This window comes from Eurosta solidaginis, chromosome 3 (genome assembly GCF_040869045.1).
Source record: "Eurosta solidaginis isolate ZX-2024a chromosome 3, ASM4086904v1, whole genome shotgun sequence".
NCBI classification, from domain to species: domain Eukaryota; kingdom Metazoa; phylum Arthropoda; class Insecta; order Diptera; family Tephritidae; genus Eurosta; species Eurosta solidaginis.
In genome coordinates this window covers 236,106,676-236,123,409 of record NC_090321.1, presented here as the reverse complement: position 1 = coordinate 236,123,409, position 16,734 = coordinate 236,106,676, and the positions used below count along the sequence as shown (strand labels likewise).

At 37.1% G+C, this 16,734-nt stretch overlaps 1 protein-coding gene across 1 annotated transcript; it reads left to right on the top strand.

The window, feature by feature from the left end:
- The first annotated feature begins 8,958 nt into the window (after window positions 1-8,958).
- On the top strand, window positions 8,959-15,849 carry LOC137247023 (histone-lysine N-methyltransferase, H3 lysine-79 specific-like). The gene is made up of 4 exons (XM_067778088.1): window positions 8,959-9,435; window positions 9,554-9,715; window positions 13,483-14,591; window positions 14,668-15,849. The coding sequence occupies exons 3-4, from the start codon at window positions 13,786-13,788 to the stop codon at window positions 15,275-15,277; spliced, it is 1,416 nt and encodes a 471-aa protein (XP_067634189.1). The 5' UTR covers window positions 8,959-9,435; window positions 9,554-9,715; window positions 13,483-13,785; the 3' UTR covers window positions 15,278-15,849.
- Window positions 15,850-16,734: the final 885 nt, after the last annotated feature.

Sequence of the window (16,734 nt, the reverse complement as noted above, 5' to 3'; positions counted from 1 at the left end):
CACTTTCTCTTGGTATTCAAAATGGCCGAAATCCGATTATGACCACGCCCAATTTTTCGATATCGAAAATTACGAAAAATGAAAAAATGCCATAATTTTATACCAAATACGAAAAAAGGGATGACACATGGTGATTGGATTGGTTTTTTGAAGCAAAATATAACTTTAGAAAAAACTTAATAAAATGGGTGTGAGACCTACCATATTAAGTAGAAGAAAATGAAAAAGTTTTGCAGGGCGAAGTCAAAAGCCCTTGGAATCATGATAGGAATACTGTTCGTGGTATAATATATATAAATAAATTAGCGGTACTCAACAGATGATATTCTGGGTCACCCTGGTCCACATTTTGTTCGATATCTCGAAAACCCCTTCACATATAAAACTAAGGGCCACTCCCTTTTAAAACCCTCATTAATACCTTTCATTTGATACCCATATCGTACAAACACGTTTAGAATCACCCCTGGTCCACCTTTATGGCGATATCTCGAAAAGGCACCCACCTATAGAACTAAGGCCCACTTCCTTTTAGAATACTCTTTAATACCTTCCATTTGATACCCATGTCATACAAGCACATTACAGGGTTACCCTACTTTCATTTTCCTACATGGGGATTTTCCCTTATTTTGTCTCCAAAGCTCTCAGCTGAGTATGTAATGTTCGGTTACACCCGAACTTAGCCTTCATTACTTGTTACATTAGAATATGCTAAACTCGCACTTCAAATCTCCTTGACACTTTGGCATTTCAAATTCTTTAATAGCCAGCAAGAAATATTGCTTACGATATTGAATCGGTAGTCCGTTGTATATTTTCTGTTACTTTAACAATGGAAGGATGAAGTTTAGTACTCCATCTCAGCAGCGAACAGAAAAATATCAGTGGTAACTTTTTTTAGATTTCGTTGATCAGATTTTATTTTTCGATATGATTAAAAAAAAACAAACATTTAGAAATTTTGTATTTCAAGTTTCCTGAATATTTTTGAGTATGCAGTTTTGCAGCGCAATCAATTTTAACTAACAAAGTACAAATTATAAGTAAAACAGAATTCGTCTTGATTTTTGACATTTATTTTTCGAAGGATTGTTCAGATTCTCTTCCGTGTAAAAAAGTGTGAGAATTTAAATTCTAGAGAATCGAGAAATCTGACAACTAATAGGCTAGCCTCTAGGGAAGAGGGGGAAGCGGGAGGGGGTATCGCGCCTTTATAAAGTTCTGGACAATTTATTTACTCCGCCTAGTTTCAATGAAGTCAACAAATATCCGATACATACAATAGCTGGCGGAAGTTTTTCACTGTTGTTGTTGCTGAACACTCCCGAAAGATTTGGGGAGGTAACAAGCATAATTAAGGTATTAGTCCGACCATCTTGGAAACGATTTTATATGACCACATTACACCTTAAAAGCCATCCCGCCCTATCCCCTGATTCCATGAGGAACTTGGGTCGCCTGAGCCTCGCCTGCTCAATATGTGTATGACACATTCATATTTGTAACAGGACTCACCTCTGAGGTTGGCAATTCGGTTGCGGAAGCTGTGAATTGAGCCCCCCTGAATACCGAATTTTTTCAGTCCTATGTCACATCGTTATCAAGTTTTAAACTTCGTTCCCAGCTTCAAGCTTTAAGCTTAGCTGAAAGTATATTTCAAACTTACTTAGTCGCGTGATTCCAGCAACTTTGAAAATTTTTTTTCCAAAAATCTCAACCTTCGAGCCGTGGGGTGCACTTAGGTCAGCTGGCCCATGGTGATACCACTGAATGAGCTAATGCCCTTTCTCCTTTGTATATGTGATAAATTCAACCAAATTGCGCAGGTGCCTTCGATTTCATTGAAACCAAGCTCCGCTAAACAGCCGATGAAGTGCTTGTTCAGCCATTTCATACGTGTTCTGGCTAGATCCGGGCATTTGCTGAGGAATCGTTTAAAGCTTTATATCTCATCCTCATCCCTACAGATCGTTCGACGTGTACTCTCATCAGGCAGTGTCCGGTTGTTTCGATCAACTAACCTAAGGAGAAACGATTGAGATTGATAAGGAGCCTAGTTAGGTTCTCATTTATGCGCGGCAAAGTTTGTCGATACACCTCACAGGTAGATTCTAGCGCATATATAAACGAAGGCCTCACACCACGTGTTTGTCCGTGGCAATATGAGGAACGATGTGCCTTTACTGAATTGCTTCGGTCTCTTTAGTGTCTTTCTTCGCTATTTTATCAGCAATAAAGTTCCTAGGCACACCAATTTGACCCGGGACGCACATGACCGTTGCGTTGCACCGAGCTGCTAGTTCGTTTAGCGGATGTATGTATTCTATTGGAACGAGAAAGTGCTCCTGATCTGAAGAGCTACATATGATCGCACCTTGACTGTTGGAGTTAATTGCAACGGTCTCGAGATTCTTAGATAATGCCCATCAGGTATCATCCTTTATGGCTGTTTATTCTGCACGAAATACGCTGCAATGGTTGCGTAATACTAAAGAAGAGCTAAAGATCTCTTGCGCTGATGCCACTGCCCACATTGTCATTCAGTTTGGAGCCAGCCGTGAAAAATGTTGTGGAGTCTGAGTAGGGGTTGGAAATATCACCCATTTGTGCCGCTCTGGTATTCTGATGTAGAATTTGTTGTCTAGAGGAAGAGTCGGAGTAGTATAATCTAGTTGACGGAAATTTCCTGTAAAGTAAAAAAAGTAAATAAACAACTAGGTTTTAACATAACCATTATAAAAAATACGTAGACGACTTATACTTGGTAATACCAGAAGGCATCCTCCCGTCGGTATTTGGAATTTTTAACTGTACAGAGAAGGGAATCGAGTTCACATATGAACAGGAACACGATAACATACTACCGTTCCTGGATATGACCGTTTATAGGAATACTGAAGACGGAAGTTTTAATACTGACTGGTATCGGAAACCAGTATCTTCGGGTCGCATATTAAATTATATGTCTATCCACCCACTGTCACAAAAAATTAGCACCGCCAAAGGGTTAATAAACAGAGTATATAACATCAGCGATCCAAAATATCACTGCAAAAACAAAAAGATAATTGTAGATATTCTAAAAGGTAATAATTACCCAAAGAAATTGATATACAGGCTACTCAACAGGTATCAAGAACCAAACAACAACACTAATACGTCAAATACCCAAATCAATACCAACAACCAACAACAACAAATAGACATAAAAACCTTTTCAATATCATATTACCAAAACATAACCCAGAAGATAACTAAAAACTCAAATCGTACACAAACAACATACGGTTTGGCTTCAAGAAGAGGAACAACGTAGGGAAGCTATACAAAACAATAAATAATAACATCCCAACAAAAAAACAAAAGAACATTGAATACAAAATTGACTGCGTTGACCATTGTTTACTATTGAAACGATTTTACTTGCAAATCCTCTTATTTGCAATCCTCTGCTAAGTTCGAATCACTAAACTGTTGAATAAATAACTCCAATTTGTAATAATGCAAAATGGCCTTTATTAAAGTACTTCACAATACACTCAAATTGTGCAACGAATAGCTTGCTTAATAACCACACTGATTGATAGCTCAATGAAACTCTACTATTCAAAATAATACTGCTATTGCTCGCTAGATATCGCCTTAATTGCAACTGCTTGACAACTTAAATCAAACTGAATTACTTCTTACTCGCCTGCCCCGCTTTTATAGTTTACGCTGCATACTTCTAGGCTCTTCGATTTCCAGAATTTACTAGTTAGTTTCGGCTACAAAATCGCCAGCCACAACTACGTGCACAAATTATTGCTCTCTCTTGTGACAACTCAGATAAGATATATGCATGTGTTTGTGCATTGCCGCTCCGCTGCTCGTATACGTACATATGTGTAGACGCAATTATTTATTCGTTTATGTAGATATGTACATAATGATTGAATTATTTATGTGAATGTTTGTAGTTTACAGTCTCTCGCGCATACATAGGCGTATAAGTAAATGCATCTGTGTGTGACATCTTTCGGCTGCCTTATATATGTGTATACATGATTTGATTATTGACGTAAATACTGCTTATCGTGGCCTTGGCATCGCCTTAGTGATGTTAATATCCGTGACACTGCCCTCCACCTAAGTCTGATCGTCCCGGTCAGACAAATCTCTCGATCTAAACGCTGCTAATCTCTCCAAATGAACCACTTTCATTTTGGTTCGTGGTTTGGTAGTGGTTTGTATGCGGTACACTACATCGTTGATCCGTTTTACAACTTTGTATGGGCCTTCCCAGTTACACTGCAATTTCGGGGACAAACCTTTTTTTCGTTGTGGGTTGTATAGCAGCACCAAATCTCCTTCCTGAAACCCTTCCGAATTAATTGCTTTATCGTACCTCGCTTTCATCTTGTCACTCATAATCTTTGCTCGTTGCCTTACCAGATCGTGTATCTCTCTCAGCTCTTCTTCCAAGACACCAGTGGATTTCTTGACATTCCTCTCCGCATCGGCATCTATCCCATACTACAAATCAGCTGGCAGTCCAAGGTCATTGCCAAAAATTACCTTTGCGGGAGTTTGGCCCGTTGTGTCATGTACTGCCGATCGGTAGGCTATCAAGAATAATGATATGTGTGTATCCCAGTCCTTATGGTACTTGTCTACAACTTTCCTTAAATGCTCCTCCAATGTTCTATTGAAGCGTTCCACCATACCATCGGACTGAGGATGCAATGCAGTTGTCCGTGTTTTTCGAATGCCCAACTTCTTGCACATTTCTTGGAACACAGCTGATTCAAAATTCCTGCCTTGGTCAGAATGTAACTCCATTGGTACACCATACCTTGCAACCCATTCGTTTTTAACCACTTCTGCTACTGTTTCTGCTTCTTGGTTTGGGATTGGGTATACCTCTGGCCATTTACTGAAATAATCCATAACCACCGGTACGTATTTGTTTCCGCGGTTGCTAGTAGGAAATGGACCTGCGACATCCATGGCGATCCTTTCAAATGGTGCACCTGAAATATACTGCTTCATCTGGCCATGACTTCGGGTTTTGGGCCCTTTCGCTCTGTTGCATACCTCGCAGTTGGCAATCCACTCGGTGACCGACTGACGGCAACCAACCCAATAGAATCTCTGCTTAATTTTTTCGAGTGTCTTCGTGATTCCAAGATGACCTCCAGTTGGACCATTGTTCAGCTCGCTGAGCACGTCAGGAATCCTCTTCCTGGGAACAACTATCAGTTTCTTCTTGCATTGACCATCCTCACTCTCCCATACTCGATGCAAGTAACCGGATATCAATTCTAAACTGTTCCACTGTGCCCAATATGACTTAGCAATGGGACTCTCTGCTGACATCTCCTCTCTACTTGGTCTTTCGTTTCGTTCGAGCCCTTGCATAACATGTGACAGATCTGTATCTTCTAGCTGACACTTTCTTAGTTGTTCTTTGTCCCATTCATCCGTACACGTTATAGTCATTAGCCGGACATCTATAATGTCTTCTTTAGCCTCGGCCTTTGAGCAGTGCTTGCATTCCAGACTACATGGTCTTCGTGACATTGCATCAGCATTTCCATGGGTACTACCTTTTCGATGCTCAATGGAAAAGTCGTAGCTTTGTAGTCGCTCGATCCACCGTGCCAATTGTCCTTCCGGATTACGGAACTGCAGAAGCCATTTCAACGCTGCGTGATCTGTCCTGACACGGAATCGCTGGCCGTAGAGGTATTTGTGAAAATGTTTAATTCACTCTACCAATGCCAAGAGCTCTCTCCGCGTAACACAGTAGTTCCTCTCTGGTTTTCCAATCGAACGGCTGTAATATGCAACTACCTTCTCCTGTCCATCCTCATTTTTCCATCCTTCTTTTTCTGACGCCGCTGTCGCTCATTTCTTGAATGATTTGACTCACAACTTCCCGCTTCGCCAGTGGAACACTACGCGGAGCTTGACGGATCGGCCTCGTATCTCCAGTGTCAATTTGATGTTTCACAACGTTGGTGCGGCCTGGTTTAGAATCATCCTGGTCAAATATGTTCGCGTACTTTAGGAGCAGTTGTTTTGCCTTACTCTGATATGCTTCCTCTAGCCCCTGCATCCATGCCGTGATGTCATTTGAAAGATCAGTATTACTAGCTGAAACGTGTTCCTGGAGCTGTTCACAGTTAATAACTACTTCAGCCTCTTGGCATCTTCCCAAAATAGCTCCTTTAGTCAGTTTGAGTGGTGACTTGAACTCATTGAGTACTCTTACCGGAATACGTCCATCTTGTTTTGTCATAGCCAGGGTTTTTCCTACAAGTATGTTTAGTGCTGATTTGTTTGCTGCTTCGACAACCCACAATTTGTTTGTCCCACAATCTCCATCAACCTTTGCCCAGATGACTGCTTCGGATTTTGGTGGTATTTGCTGACTCTCTTCCACCAGCACTCGTTTACTGCTGTAGCCTCTTTCGTAGCCGAAATTAAGTGGTACATCCATGTTTTTATATCGCATCGTCTTGTTCTGCATGTCGATCTTGATGCCCTGGTCGATTAAGAAGTCCACTCCAATTATGATTTCATCAACAATTTCTGCCACTATAAAATTGTGTACTACCGTGACGTTCCCAATTGTGACTTCACATTCTACTTCTCCAATTACCTGGGTGTCCTCTCCCGTGGCTGTACGTAATCTTTCTCCAAGCAATGGTCTTATATTTTTGTTGACTAAATCCGCTCGAATGATGGAATGAGATGCACCCGTATCTACAGTCAGTAACCGTTCCTTTCCGTCCACATGTCCTCCAACAGTAAGATTGCTCGATCTTCTTCCAATCTGCGAGATAGAGATTATGGGGCATTCAATTGCGGGAGCCAGCTGTCGCCCCTTGCGACTGACTCGATTTAGTTTAACGATTGAGTGGTCTTGGATATTTGCTCATCACCTTCAGCTCTGCGTTTACGACCACCCACATTGTTGGAGCTATTGGGACCTCTGATGCAATGTCGTGAAATATGACCTGGGTTTCCGCACTTGAAACATTTAATAACTCCGGCATTTTTCTGTTGTGATCCCTTCAGTGCTTCCAAAATAGTGTCTACCCAATCTGGTCTTTCCACTTCTACACGATGAGCTTTGTATGCTGGTTTACTCAATAGTGAGGCCGTTTCCTGAGTCAATGCATGTGATACCGTTTCAGCAAATGTCAGCTTTGGGTGTGCGTTTGTAGCTCGCTTCATTTCCACGTCCCGTATGCCATTTATGAAACTCTGGATTTTTACCCTTTCAGTGTATTCCACGGGTGCGTCCGCATTTGCAAGATGAGCCAATCTTTCAATATCTGAAGCAAACTCCTGCAATGTCTCATTTGCTTTTTGGTAGCGGTTTTGCAACTCAATTTGGAATATCTGTTTTCTATGCTCGCTTCCATAACGCCGTTCTACAGCAGCCATCAATGCTTCATAATTGTTCCGCTCTCCTTCGGGAATCGTCTATAGAATTTCCGCTGCTGGCCCCTTCAATGCCACGAACAGTGCAGCAACTTTATTTTCCGTATTCCAGTTGTTCACTGCTGCGGTCTTCTCAAAATGTAGCTTAAAGACCTGGAAAGGAACAGAACCGTCAAAGGATGGTGTTTTTACCTTTGTATTGCTTGCTGAAACAGCTGGTCGGTTTAATTGCAACTCTTGTATACGACCTCTCAAAGCATCCACCTCGGCTTCGATTTTTTCCTCAAACTGCGTTATTTTCTCGTCCATACGTGCTTCGAGTTTTGATGATATACGCGCCTCTTGCGCTTCGAGTTGTACTGTTATGCGTGCCTCTTGTTCTTTCAGTTGTGTCTCCATCTTTGATGTAATTTGTGTCGACATTTCTGCCATACGCGTTTCTTGTACTTCAATCTTCGATGTAATCTGTGTCGACATTTCTGACATACGCGTTTCTTGTGCTTCAATCTTCGATGTAATCTGTGTCGACATTTCTGACATACGCGTTTCTTGTGCTTCAATCTTGGATGTTATGCGTGTCTCCTGCGATTCCAGCTGAGATTACATGTTGGTGGATATTTGTGATGACATTTCTGTTATACGTGCCTCTTGCGCTTCCATCTTGGATGTTACTGTCGATGTTTGAGCAGTTATTGCAGCCAATATCATGTTCAAGTCTGTGCTGGTAACCGTCTGCGATGTTTCGTTTTTCTCTTCAATTTTTGTTGTTGTTTCGTCCCCATCAGGATAAAAGACAAACTCGTCCACATCAATTCCTTGCGACTCCATTACCTCTCGTAGCCGTGCTTGAAGTTCGATCTTATTGCCGGTTGTATTTAATCCACGGTTCTCCAACTCCTTTTTCAGTTGCTGGATCTTCAATTCACTGAACTTTGCCATGCCCAAGTTGTATACCCAATCTTCGGAATTTATTCAACAATTCCTCTTCTGACACCAATTGTAACGAATTTACTGCAAATCCTCTTATTTGCAATCCTCTGCTAAGTTCGAATCACAAAACTGTTGAATAAATAACCCCAATATTGAATAATGGAAAAATGGCCTTTATTAAAGTACTTCACAATACACTCAAATTGTGCAACGAATAGCTTGCAATGAAGAACAGTAGGAAGACCACAGTTGCATTGGATCAATCATTGCATCAATATTAAATATAAATTTAGAAAAAATAATTAAATACTTGAGTATAAGCAAACATTTTCTTTCAATTACTGCAATTAAGGTGTCCTAGATGCTATATATTCCAAATTTATAACATTTTATGTCTGTTTAAAAATTTAACTTCAATTTCCCTTAGATTTCCGTAATATGGCCATTAGTGATGTTTGTGTGTGTGTGCAAATTTTGAGCGATCAGCTGTTAGTTGCGCTACTTGGTAAAGTTTACAATGGCGTTGACTGCCAACGTAAGAAAAGCTATATAGGCACCACATCACAACAACTATACAAACGACTGGGACAATATAGGAAAGATGTTGAAAACAAACGCACAGAAAAAAGTGCTCTTGCTCACCATGCCATTACTTTTGGGCACAAATTTGATTTTGATAATGCCAAAGTAATAGCAGGAGAAACAAACTGGCAAAAGAAAATGCTTCTGGAAGAAATACACATAAAAGCAGACAAACAATTTGTAAACAAAAGAAGTATAGAAGCAAGAAATATTAGCGACACCTATGCGTGTATACTAAAATGAAACTGCAATAACCCATCAAGCATGAATTCGCCGGTGATCAACAAATGTCAAATATGTATACATATATACTTACATACAAATTAGAGTTCGAAGTATAAATTGTGGGTTGTCTATTGAAAATAGTAATTTTAAATGGTAAAATAGTTTCCGTTTCCTTAATTGAGCATTCAAGTGACTATGTTTTATTTCAAAACACATATATATAAAGAAAAACCTGACGAAGAAGAACGCAGAGATTTTTAAGTAAGAAAAGTTTGTCAATTGAATGTCCATATATATATATATATACATATGTATCTTTAATTCTATAGAACTGCGAAACTAAATTGAGTTATTTTAATTTCTTTAAAATTGTAACTAGGCCCTGAAGAAGACCACAATAAACGGTCGAAACGTCGGCAATAAAATAATAAAGGCGTTCTTCTAATTATTATTTGGCTGGAAACCCGATCAATAGAAAATTATACATTTCCCGTCAAAGTTCCCACAATGGTGGTATGGAAAAATCTGATGGCGCTCCAGGGTAGGAATGCAATCAGCTTAGCCGCATAACAGCTCGTCTGGAGATGACCATACTGGTCTATTGGGATGACGGAAAATCTGTTTGCTGTTTGCTGAATCGGAATTTCCCTCGATGGTTTGGCCTTTTCAGTATTTTTTAATAACAGCTTTCCTTCTAAGAGCTTATCCTTAACACTGCTAGCAGGCGAACGGCATAGTTTTTGTTGTGACCGTTAAAGTCATATCGGCCCCGTCAAAGCGGTTTACGGGTGCAATTATATGATTGTTCGAGATTTGGATAATGTAAAGTACCGTCATTTACATTTCCTACGTGTATTCCATTGCGCCTAAAACTATACTATTTTTCAACTATACATATGCAGAGTTGTGTCATATACAATCAGTGCGCGGACTTTTAAAAAGAGAATGTTGATAGACGAAAAATTAAAATAGTGGCAGAAGTTGGTCGATTTTTTTTCCAAGAAAACATTAGGCTACACTTTATATTTGTACAAAACAATTCATATTTTATTGTAAAACAAATAAAGCACATTTCATGGAAATAACACTTTAAAAAAACATGTAAACAAAACAAAAGAAGAAATAATGTAAATTTGTATATGGGGTATTCCATCCCATTTCGACCAATTTTGAACCCGACCCCTTTAGAATTGGCTGAAAGTTTTTCTTCTTTTTCTAGCTTACGAAAGACGTTTTTCAGAATTTTTTCAAATTTTTTCATCCAACTCAAAAAAAGTTGTGAATTTTTAAAAAACACCGTTTTTGTTTTCAAAATGCTATAACTTTTTTAAAAATTGACGGTTTGGGATATTTTTTTTTTAAAAAAAATTTGTTTTTAAATGTACTTTTCGGAAAAAATACAAACAAATTTTTAAAGTTTTTTTTTTAATTTTTCAGTTTCTCGAGATTTTTCGAATTTGGCCATTTTGTTTTTCTCATAAAAAACTTCAATCAATTCAGCAATCATCCCCACTAATCCCGGAGTGGGCCGATTTTTTTTATAGTTTTTTTTATTTAATTGAAAAAAAAATTTTCAAAAATAAAAATTTTTTTTTATCAATTTTATTTATATAACAAAAAAAATGTAAGAAAATTATTTTTAAGTAATCTGTTTTTTTTTTGTTACATTATTTTTAGAAAACTTACATGTTTACTGTAGCAGTCATTAATCCTGGTTATTTTAATAGTAGATTACCATAATAATTCGAAAAATCTCGAAAAACTGAAAAATTAAAAAAAAAACTTTAAACATTTTTTTGTATTTTTTACGAAAAGTACATTTAAAAACAAAGTAAAAAAAAGGATCCCAAACGGTCAATTTGTGAAAAAGTTATAGCATTTTGAAAACAAAAACGGTGTTTTTTTAAAAATTCATAATTTTTCTTGAGTTGGATGAAAAAATTTGAAAAAATTCTGAAAAACGTCTTTCGTAAGCTAGAAAAAGAAGAAAAATTTTCAGGCAATTCTAAAGGGGTCGGGTTCAAAATTGGTCGAAATGGGATGGAATACCCCATATATATATCTTATGCCTATATGATACTTGCTTTTTTTCTGTATTTTGAGCTTGAAATACTGAGGAAAATTTACCGATACGTCTCATTGCAACAACAATTTTCCAATGTATCAGTATTTTTCTACAACACTGGCATGTTATCGTTTACTTAAAACTTTTTTATTTTCATTCAAAATTATTCATTAATAACTTAGCGCATGAAAATATTTGCGAGTAATGACTACTATTTTCTTTCATAAAAAAATTTATTTCTTGTATTGAATTTGTGCAAAAATTTTTCAAAATAAAAACCAAATTTTCGACAAAAAAAAAAAAATTGTCAGAAAAAACAAAAGAAAAATCTAGTGCCATATGAGTGTTATTAAATACAAGGAACAAAATCACCTTCTACAAATTACAACTTTTTATAAAGTCTTATTAATTCAATTGGTGGCTGAAATAAAGTCCGTCCGACACAATACTCTTTTACTTATTAATATTTCATTGGAAACGCTTGAAATTTTTAATCCATTAAGCTTGGCGGTTTTTATGTCATTCCATATAGAGAACGATCTTTTTGCGGCTGCATAACTTTGAGGTAACATTCCTAAGGAGCACATTTATTCAGTCAAATTTTCAAACAAATTTTCTTCAAGAAGACTCTTTTCAGTTCCCAATTTTATCCATCCTTTAAGAATATCGTCGGAAAATATCTTTTCTATTTTCTCCTTATCATATAACATCAATGATCGCCATTCGTTGTTAAGAATTTCCATGGAAGCCTTGTGAAATGGAAAAGCTTTAAGTAAGGGAACTATCGTTGTCATTTGACTAGATTGACTATTTTTTGCATCAAAATATTCCAAAAGGTGTAATTTTTCGTCTTCGAAATTGAATCGTTTCTTAATTTCCTTACAAAGGCAAATGTTGGTACATTTTTGGGCTTTGGTGGTAGAAGTGGTAGAAAATGAAAATGGGCTAAAAGGTTGGTAGATCTACCAATAAAGTGGTAAAGTCCGTGCAATGTATACAATTCTCCGCATACATTTGTAATTAAAGTCAACTTGTGGCTAAAATCTCCGTCACATAAGCAATTTTTCATATAGATGCGTTTAACACAATCGTATGCATTATGAGCACATTACACGTATTTTTATGGAGAACGGCAGATCGGCCGACACTAGTGCCATCTGACATGAAAAAGTACCCATCTTCCAACTATTGTTGCAGCAAGAAGAAGAATTTGATATTCGATTTGGTTAAGGGTGCTCTCACGCTTTGCAAGTGAAATTATTATTCCCACTTGTTGGGGCTTTTCCAAAATTGTTCACAGTTAACAACTTTTTTTACAAATGAGTAGAACACAAAATATTGTAACGAATTTACTGCAATTCCTCTTATTTCAAATCTTCTACCAAGGTTCGAATCACTAAACTGTTGAATAAATAACACCACTATTCAATAATGCAAAATGGCCTTTATTAAAGTACTTTACAATAAATAACTCTACTATTGCCTAACAGATTGCGTGCTTAATCAAAACTGATTCTAGCGCCTCTACCTTTGGTGCTTTTATACTTTATGATTTCCTCGTTGCATCTTCTAGGCGCTTCCAGAATTTATTTAGTTACTGCCATATAATTATATCTACAGATGCACGTGTATAGCTTCTCATATGCGCGCGTATTTGTGAGCGACACTTCCACAATTACAATTGCATACTTTCGGGAGCATATCAGATAAGATATATGCATGTGTTTGTGCACTGTTTCTCCCTGCGTGTACGTACATATGTGTAGACATAATTTATTGATTCGTTTGTGTATATACATAATGATTGATTTATGGATGTGCATGCAAGTCACTGTTTAGCATCGGCTTAGAGATGGCAGTACCCCTTAATGTTGCTAATATTCGTAACAATATGTCAGCAAGAATTTTTCTTGTATAGTGAGAATGTTTGTAACTGCCTCGCGAAATTTTGTATGTGAATAGGCAAGGTGAAATAAACATCAGTTGCGAAGTCTGAAACTTCTTTATATTCACAAATGCAACATCTTGGTTGATTGTGGTGTTGTTACTGGAATGCATAAGATTGCGTTGAACGCATTTATATGAAAAACTTCATTGTGTCTCGGTTATAACTGTTATCAGGCCATCGCAGTTCTTAAATTAACGCGCACAAAAGAAAATGCCAAATGAGCAAAGATTTTCCATTATTTCCGTTGTTTTATTTTTTCTAAATGTAAAATTGAAATTCAAAAAATTTATTTTAGATGTCCAAAAAACTATCCGCCTTGCATGAAAAACTGCTGCACATCTATTTTGGGCTTAATAACGAACGTACTTCAAAAATTCAGATTTCAGAAAAAAGGTATAAAATGTTTCAACACAAATTTTCTATTTTTTTTAAATCAATGACAGTGGAGTTAAGAAAAAATTATTTAAAACAAAACTTTTTAAAAATATGTGAAAGCGCAAATCTGTTCGGTAATTTCTTTCTAAAAACGACAAAATTGGCTGATAGAAACAAAAACAACGTGAATGCATTAGGCGAATGAAACTAAATTTTTAACGTTATGGAACGCGACAGAGGCGGAAAATCCACTTACTCTTCGACAGACCCAAAATCTACGAAGTCTACAAAAGACTCCATAGAAGCTAGGGAGAAACGAGAATACAAAGATTCCAAGAAGAATAAAAAGGAACAAGATTTAAGAGATTTAAAGTACTCGAAAGATGCAAAAGAAACAAAAAGCGATCATAGACGAGATCGTGAATCGAGAAACGAACGTGACAGAGGAAGTGAACGTGATGAAAAGCGTGAGCGAGAACGCGCTGAATACAGCAGACGTGATGGACGCAGCGAGCGTGACAGACGTTACGAGCATGATAGACGAACCGAACTTGATAAGAAAGGCGAACGTGAAAGTAGAAGAGATCGTGATTCAAAATCTGAGTGCCATACTAAACATGATCGCAATAATTTAAGAAATGCATTTGAAAGTAAAAGAGAACTCCACACAAGGGGCCATAGCGAATGTAAAAGCGAGCAAAAAGGTGAACGCGAATTTAAAACTGAACACTTAGGCCATACAAAAAGCTCAAAAGATGGGAAAGAGAAACACAGTGAACATGCATCAAAAGACAAAAGAGAGTTAAAAGATGTGCAAGAAGTAAAATTAAACAAAGAAGAAAGGAGGCTTGCTGTTGAAAAAAAGACCAAAACTGCAATGGAAGATATTAAAGAGCTCATTATGCGTGCGCTCGAATGTGAGCTGGACGGTCATGTACTTGAAGCGTGCATGCTGTATGAAGAAAGTCTCGCGAAATTAAAAAGTTGCTCAACTCAAGACAAAAACGAAGAAATATTGGAAAGTTATCGGTAAGTTTTTTTTAAGCTTTCAGTGCATTTATAGAAATTTAAACTACGTACTTTATAATCTTCATCCCCTCTTTAGAAAATACCTTAACACGTATGAGATTCACGTGCAACGTTTACGCGATCAAATCGAGCAGACAATGTTTGGTTGCAAAATAATCGAACATATCACAATACCCGAAGGTGTACGTGGTCGTAGTTTTGAAAAATTATTTGGCTGCTATTTGAATGAGAAAGTTTCATTGGTGCACATTTACGAGCCATATCTAACGCAAAACACACAACTCGAGCATCTTATCAATTTTATTGAGGTGCTTATAAAGAATTGCCCAAATTTAATGTTTTTACGTATAATCACACGAGCCAGCTCGAACACGAGTGCACTGCAAGCGGAAGTATTGCACGATTTGCGTGAAGAATTGGAAGGTGGCAACATTACATTTAACTATCAATTTGACGAGCAATTGAAGAAGCCGCGTATTATTTTGAATACTGGTGTGGTGATACGATGTAGGCGTGGCTTACACATTCACAAACCTATGCCGAAATATTACAAGTTGGGTTTGTATGATTATGATTTTCGTCGTTGTGAGAGTTGCGAATTCGATGTTTATCAGGGCAAACCATTTTCGGAATCAATTTCGAAGGCGGATCGAACCGATTTAATGGAAAGTTTGTTGCACGCCTGATCATTAAATATTGAATGAGTAGATACAATTTTCAACGGTTTACTAAACAGCAAATTGTCCAAAAATTTAAAACTGAAAATAAACACGATAAAAAAAAGGTGTGAGTACCAAGCATTCGTGAAGATTGCGTAAACAAACAAGTGAAAGTCTAGAATATTTATATTTTTAAAATAAATGGAGCTCGCGCAGAGGTTCAAGTTAAATAAAAGCAAGTTCACTAGAAGAGTTTCGTCGGTTTGTTATCGGTAACAACCGATACCGGCAAGTTATTATAGCGAATCATCGAGCTATCAGTTTGTTTTCAGCTCTCAACTTCTCACTAGTTTCTAATCGGCTTTTTATCGACCGTTTACAAAAAAGTCATCGATATTATATTCAAGTTTTATAGGTCACTGTTTTCTAGCAATCCAAAGAGCCGTCGTTAACAAATTGATATCACGCCAGTAACAAATTGGTAGTACTCCGATAAGAAATCTAAAACTTCCATAACTTTTTGACTGCAAATCGATAATTTTTTGATAGAGAATCGGAAATTTTTAAAAATAAATGGACGTTTTCGATAAATGGATAATACGCTGATATGAAAACTATAACATGCTGATAACAAATCTATAAATTTTCGATAGTAAATTGATACTTCTTTGATAACTATCGATAGTTTTTCGGTGTATTGCCGATACATTTTTATAAAAAACGATACATTTTCGATAACATCAGTAACTTTTTGATAACAAATCGATAAATTTTCGATAACAAAAAAAGATGGAAATTTTCATAAATAAACTGTTTAATTTTTGAAAAAACTGCCATGTGAATCTCCTTGCTCTAATAGATATTTTTAAGCCATACATAGGGGGCTTTAGGGAATTTGGAGTTCCGTTGATCACCTGTAGTCTGTTATGGACAGATGCCTTTCGATTCAAAAAAGGAAATAATTTCTCTCAGTAGCGGGGCGCTTCTGGCCAGATGTGGGTGCCGCCAACACTAGGGGCACCTAGCAATGCTTATAAAATTCATTATCATTATTATATTGTATCACAATAACTACTATTTTTGAGAAACAATTCCGTGACGATTTTTTAAAAATTTTAGACTAAGCTATCTCTGCTGATTGGTGGTTTAAGAGGGTACCGAACATGGGAGTCCATGATGTGCGATTAAACATATGGGAAGTCCGATCTTCAGTTTTATGTATGTATATTATTTTATTTGAGACAAACAAAACAAACAAAAAAATACTTCCAATGAAACTAGAAAATGGACTATTTGGTCATAATTCATTTCAAATTATCTGTTTACCTCATTTATAATGGAAATAATTAACTTTAAGCTGTCTGATTCACATCCGAGTCAACAAACTTTATAACTGAAAGATAATAATACATAACGTTAGGTTGATTCTTCTTCATTTTTATTGCATCAATGGCCAAAGGCTACTGGCTACTGAAGATCGCTGC

Bases quoted from the DNA above. Each gene is read 5' to 3' on its own strand.
- LOC137247023 (XM_067778088.1), top strand. From the start codon at position 13,786: ATGGAACGCGACAGAGGCGGAAAATCCACTTACTCTTCGACAGACCCA. The intron at 14,592-14,667 runs GTAAGTTTTTTT...TCCCCTCTTTAG, and splicing joins GAAATATTGGAAAGTTATCG to AAAATACCTTAACACGTATG.